Consider the following 6,838-nt stretch of genomic DNA (forward strand, 5'->3'; position numbering starts at 1 on the left):
TGGAAGCCCAGTTCACATACTCCAGTGTCTCCCCCTGATCTTCCACCATACCGCCTACTGAATTTGTTCTCCTGAATCGTCACGTCAGTGTTCCTCAATAAATGTTGTAATAACTATGTACTTGGAGGTGTGGTTTGTGTCTAGTGAATTGTCTATTGAGGAGTATACTTCCTCAACGACCTCTGTCCAATCACAACCACTATTTTCTGGTCTCTATCCAACGCCACACCCTGTAGAAATACAGAGTACACACACAAAACCAGGAAATGTACCGACTCAGAAGCACAAACAATTCTAGAGAAACTACAGTGATTCTCAGTCTGCACCAAAGTGTGTGCACCAAAATGGCAGCAGCCATGGACTCAATCAGTTGTTCAATATGTCTGGATCTACTGAAGGATCCAGTCACTATTCCCTGTGGACACAGTTACTGTATGGGCTGTATTAAAGACTGCTGGGATCAGGATGATCAGAAGGGTGTCCTGATCAGCTGTCCCCAGTGCAGACAGACTTTCACCCAACAGCCTGTTCTAAACAGAAACACTATGTTTGCTGATTTGGTGGAGAATCTGAAGAAGACAGGACTCCCATCTACTCCCCCTGCTCACTATTATGCTGGACCTGGAGATGTGGCGTGTGATGTCTGCACTGAGAGAAAACTCAAAGCTGTCAAGTCCTGTCTGGTGTGTCTGGTCTCTTACTGTGAGACTCACCTCCAGCCTCACTATGAATCTCCTGCCTTTAAGAAGCACACGCTGGTCAAAGCCTCCACACAACTAGAGGAGAAGATCTGCTCTCGTCATGACAAACTACTGGAGATGTACTGCCGTACTGATCAGCAGTTTATCTGTCTGCTGTGTGTGGTGGGTGAACATAAAGCTCATGATACAGTCTCAGCTGAATCAGAAAGGACTGAGAGACAGGTAAGGACAATCTGTAATTGCTGCTCTTTCAGAGTATCACTGTGAAAATACCATTCATAACTGAATATTAGTGACTACTGTGACAAATACGATTTGATTTGATTTGATTTGATTGCTTGTAAGTCAGCCAACACCCAAGCATCTAGCTGTGCTAATATTCACACTCGTGATGTAATATTTACTGAGACCTGAAGAGTTGCATTGCCTCCTTCAGTTAATGCCCAGGCTTTGGGTTAGCAGTCTAATGCACTTTTCTGGCATGCAGGATACCCGGGATTGAACCCGATCTGTCACATGCGTACAGATGCACACAGACACACACATTGCTTTTCCTCCATTATGCATAGACTCTGACCTATCATAAAGTTTCATCTGTTTTCACTAAGACAGAATCACTTGTACAAATGAACCATGGAATTACATGTTGTCACGACTTCTGCCGAAGTCCAAGCCTCTCCTTGTTCGGGCGGTGTTCGGCGGTCGACGTCACCGGTCTTCTAGCCATCATTGATCCATTTTTCATTTTCCATTGGTTTTGTCTTGTCTTCCTACACACCTGGTTTCAATCCCACTCTTACCTGTTGTGTATTTAACCCTCTGTTTCCCCTCATGTCTTTGTCAGAGATTGTTTGATGTTCAGTTTCGTGTTGTTTGTATTGGTGCGCGACGGGTCCTCGTACCCGCTTTGTTTTATTGTTATTATAGTTTTGGAGTTATGTTTTGTTTATTGTTATTAAAGAACTCCATTACCTTAAGTTTGATTCTCCTGCGCCTGACTTCCCTGCCACCTATACACACGACTCTGACATATGTGTTTAACTGCAGAGCCAGCTGGGGGAGGAACAGCAGAAATCCAAACAGAGAATCCAGAGGAGAGAGAAAGAGATACAGGGGGTGAGACGTGCTGTGAAGTCACTCAAGGTGAGTGTTGACCATTTATCAATGGTGGAAAAAGTACCCACTTCTCATACTTGAGTAAAAGTAAAGATACCTTAATTGAAAATGACTCAAGTAAAAGTGAAATTCACCCAGAAAAATATTATTTTAGAAAGTCTAAAAGTATTTGGTTTTAAATATACTTAAGTATCAAAAGTAAAAGTTTAAATATTTTCAAATAACTTGGCACCATTTTCACCATCACCAGTTGATTTTTTTCTCTCTTTCTGTTTGTCTTAACAGAACTCTGCACAAGCAGCAGTGGAGGACAATGAGAGAATCTTTACTGAGCTGATCCGCTCAATTGAGAGAAGGTGCTCTGAGGTGAAGGAACAAATCAGAGCTCAGGAGAAAGTTGAAGTGAGTCGAGCTGAAGGACTCCTGAAGCAACTGGAGCAGGAGATGGCTGAGCTGAGGAGGAGAGAAGCTGAGCTGGAGCAGCTCTCACACACAGAGGACAACATCACATTTCTCCAGGTGACATCACTGGATTTTTTTGTCCACAGCATCAGGTGTTTCTGATGAAAGTGAAATGTCTTTCTTTCTCAACAATAATCTTTTCCCTGTTTTCTGATCCGTTACTGTAGAGTTTCCAGTCTCTCTGTGTCTTTCCTGGATCTGAGGTCTTACCCTGCATCTCTGTCAACCAGCACATCTCATTTGAGGATGTTAAGAAATCAGTCTCTGGGCTGAAAAGTCAAGTTGAAAAGATCTGCTCTGGGGAAATTGCCAAAATCTCTGTAAACGGTTGGTAACATACACTTTTTGGACAGTGAAGCTAAAATGTGTAAATGTCTCTCTATAATCGAGCATTTTGGGTTTGAGATCAAATGTTTTATGAGGTGACAGCTCAGAATGTCACCTTTAATTTTAGGACATTTTTATACATAAATGTTTCAGAAATGAAGGCACGTTATGTGTCTAGTCATCCATTTGATTAAGATTTTTTTCACAAGTATTTTGACAAATTCGCGATGCACACAATGCCCTCTCCCTTCCAGCAAATCCAACCACGATGCCATCTTGCTCCTACCGTCTTATAGGCAGAAACTCAAACAGGATGTATCAGTGACTAGAACCATTCGACGCTGGTCTGACCAATCTGAATCCACACTTCAAGATTGTTTTGATCACGAAGACTGGGATATGTTCCGGTCAGCCTCAGAGAACACCATCGATCTATACGCTGACTCGGTGAGTAAATTTATAAAGAAGTGCATTGGAGATGTTGTACCCACTGTGACTATTAAAACCTACGCTAACAATAAACCGTGGATGGATGGTGGCATTCGCGCAAAACTGAAAGCGCGAACCATCACATTTAACCATGGAGAGGTTTGGGAATATGGCTGAATGTAAACAGTGTAGTTATTCCCTCCGCAAGGCAATCAAGCAAGCGAAATGCTGGGACAGGGACAGTGGAGTCGCAATTCAATGGCTCAGACACGAGACTTATGTGGCAGGGTCTACAGGAAATCACAAACTACGCTTCACGCTTCCAGACAAACTAAACACCGTCTATGCCCGCATTGAGGATAATACAGTGCCACCGTCACGGCCCGCTAACAAGGACTGCACCACCCCACCTCTCCTTATCTGTGGCCAACGTGAGTAAAACATTTTAAGGTGTTAACCATCGCAAGGCTGCTGGCCCAGACAGCATCCCAAGCCGCGTCCACAGAGCGTGCGCAGACCAGCTGGCTGGTGTGTTTACGGTCATATTCAATCGCTCCCTATCCCAGTCTGCTTTCCCCACATACTTCAAGATGGCCACCACTGTTCCTGTACCCAAGAAGGCAAAGATAGCTGAACTAACTGACTACTGCCCGTAGCACTCACTTCTGTCATCATGAAGTGCTTTGAGAGACTAGTCAAGGGTCATATCACCTCCACCTTACTGGCCACCCTAGACCCACTTCAGTTTGTATACCACCCCAACCGGTCCACAGACGATGCAATTGCCATCACACTGCCCTATCCCATCTGGACAAGAGGAATACCTATGTAAGAATGCTGTTCATTGACTACAGCTCAGTCTTCAACACAATAGTACCCTCCAAACTCATCATCAAGCTGGAGGCCCTGGGTCTCAACCCCGCCCTGTGCATGTCCAGGCCCGTCTGAAGTTTGCCAATGACCATCTGGATGATCCAGATGAGGAATGGGAGAACAACTCCACTCGCTGTGTTTGGAGGAAGAAGAAAGATGAGTACAACCCCAAGAACACCATCCCAACCGTGAAGCATGGAGGTGGAAACATCATTCTTTGGGGATGCTTTTCTGCAAAGGGGACAGGACGACTGCACCGTATTGAGGGGAGGATGGATGAGGCCATGTATCGCGAGATCTTGGCCAACAACCTCCTTCCCTCAGTAAGAGCATTGGAGATGGGTCGTGGCTGGGTCTTCCAGCATGACAACGACCCGAAACACACAGCCAGGGCAACTAAGGAGTGGCTCCGTAAGAAGCATCTCAAGGTCCTGGAGTGGCCTAGCCAGTCTCCAGCCCTGAACCCAATAGAAAATCTTTGGAGGGAGCTGAAAGTCCGTATTGCCCAGCGACAGCCCCGAAACCTGAAGGATCTGGAGAAGGTCTGTATGGAGGAGTGGGCCAAAATCCCTGCTGCAGTGTGTGGTTTCTGTACCAAATATTAAGTTCTGCTTTTCTGATGTATCAAATACTTATGTCATGCAATAAAATGCAAATTAATTACTTAAAAATCATACAATGTGATTTTCTGGATTTTTGTTTTAGATTCTGTCTCTCACAGTTGAAGTGTACCTATGATAAAAAATTACAGACCTCTACATGCTTTGTAAGTAGAAAAACCTGCAAAATCGGCAGTGTATCCAATGCTTGTTCTCCCCACTATACGTCAGTGTTTTCTTTCCAATGGTACCAATTATATGCATATCCTGGCTTCAGGGCCTGAGCAACAGGCAGATTACTTTGGACATGTCATTCAGGCGGAAATGGAGAAAAAAGGGGCCTAGCCCTAAGAAGTTTGTACTCATTGCGTACAAAAAATATAGGACCAAATACAACACTTTTGAATACTTGAATACACTATAAGTGAATTTGTCCAAAAACTATATGTATTCAATTGGAGGGACTAGATACATAAAGTGCTTGAATTTCTAAATGGTAAAACAGATATTAATGAAAGGTGACATTATATACTGTGCCCGTATACCAAACATTTGATCTCAAATCCAAAATGCTGGTGTAATGAACATGATGGGAGACAGAGCTGGTTTCAAGCGCAGGGCGCAGCAGGTGTTTGTTGTAAAGGACCACAGGAGGAGGCAGGTAGCTGTGTCCAATGGCAGACAGAAGGTCATACAAAAAAAAGGCAACAGTACAGGCAGGGAAAAGTCATTCGGGAGATCAGGCAATAGGTTGATAAGAAGAAATACGATAGGCTAAAGTACAGGCAGGGAATAGGTAATATGCGTTAGTGAGGCAGGTAAAAAACTATCATACACGGGAGGATAAAATGTATGTGAAACTCAGCGCTTCAAATAGACGTGTGTCACAAAACAAGCAATACCTCACAATGATAGGGTGCAAAGAACTGAACCAAATAGGTGTGATAATGACATACAGGTGTGTGAACAGGTGGTCAGAATTCAGGTGATTGGGATCTGGAGGGTGAGCTGTGTTCAGGGGATCTATGTGTTTGAGAGTGTGAGCTGGAAGCAGACGTTACAGCTGGAGTATAGAGACAAATTTATACATAGCTTCACTGTCCAAATAAATACAGCCGGAGTCCATCTGGTGATTGATATAACTAATTACTTAAACAAATGACCTAAACCTCTTTCAATCACTGACCCCTTTGACTTTCTGCTATGTTTATGTCGTGATCAGTATTGTGATATTTGATTTCCTGTGTCTCCATAGTGACAAAAGTCCACATTGTTACACCTTCTGAGCCCCATTATCCTCCGTCATTTGGGAAGCCTCAGTCTGGACTGTCAGTTGGAGGACTAGCATCACGTAGGAATGACATCACCTGTCAGGAGACAAGGCCTGAACCCAAGACCAGAGAGGAATTCTTGGAATGTGAGTAAAGGACATACTGTGCATATGCATGTACACAAACACACCTGGATGCACACATACATTTCACCAGTTGTTTATTCTTTTGTTTATTCTTTTTCTTTAGATTCCTGTCAGCTCACATTGGATCCCACCACAGCCCATACAAATCTGTGTCTGTCTGAGGGGAACAGAAAGGTGACATGTATTAACAAGGTCCAGTCCTATCATGACCATCCAGACAGTTTAACCACCAACTACCAGGTGTTGTGTAGAGAGGGTCTGTCTGGAGTCTGCTACTGGGAGGTAGAGTGGAGTGGGTGGGGGGTTATTATAGCTGTTTCATATAAAGGGACAAGCAGGAGAGGTTTTGATGAGTGGTTTATCATCAGTAATCAGGCCTGGTGTTTGATGTGTAGTGTCTTTGGCTACTCCTTCGTTCACAATAGTAAACAGACTGACATATATGTCCCCTGCTCCAGCAGAATAGGAGTCTACCTGGACCACAGGGCAGGAACTCTGTCTTTCTACAGTGTCTCTGACACAATGACCCTCCTCCACAGAGTCCAGACCACATTCACTCAGCCCCTCTATCCTGGGTTTTTTGTCTCTAGTGGATCTGTAAAGATACTGACACCAATACAGTAATGAACTTTGTTTAGAATACCATTTTTTTAAATGTATTTTACCTTTATTTAACTAGGCAAGTCAAATTCTTATTTACAATGACAGCCTAGGAACAGTGGGTTTACTGCCTTGTTCAGAGGCAGAATGACAGATTTTTACCTTGTCAACTTTTGGTTACTGGCCCAACGCTCTAACCACTAGGCTACCTGCCGCCATATAAATATATAACATCTTCAATTAAGATTTTAAAATCACTGCAGAACATAGTTAGAAACTATTACCAAGTTTAAATAAATGTGTACATGAATGAT

At 43.6% G+C, this 6,838-nt stretch overlaps 1 protein-coding gene across 1 annotated transcript; it reads left to right on the forward strand.

Annotated features, from left to right (window-relative positions):
* Positions 1-304: 304 nt before the first annotated feature.
* LOC139583384 (E3 ubiquitin/ISG15 ligase TRIM25-like) lies at positions 305-6,838 on the forward strand. Its single transcript, XM_071414404.1, has 6 exons — positions 305-923; positions 1,749-1,844; positions 2,103-2,336; positions 2,447-2,606; positions 5,763-5,924; positions 6,028-6,838. Exons 1-6 carry the CDS (start codon positions 345-347, stop codon positions 6,546-6,548), a joined length of 1,752 nt encoding a protein of 583 aa, XP_071270505.1. The 5' UTR covers positions 305-344; the 3' UTR covers positions 6,549-6,838.

The sequence above is a fragment of the Salvelinus alpinus genome, chromosome 8 (genome assembly GCF_045679555.1).
Source record: "Salvelinus alpinus chromosome 8, SLU_Salpinus.1, whole genome shotgun sequence".
In the NCBI taxonomy this organism is placed as follows: Eukaryota; Metazoa; Chordata; class Actinopteri; order Salmoniformes; family Salmonidae; genus Salvelinus; species Salvelinus alpinus.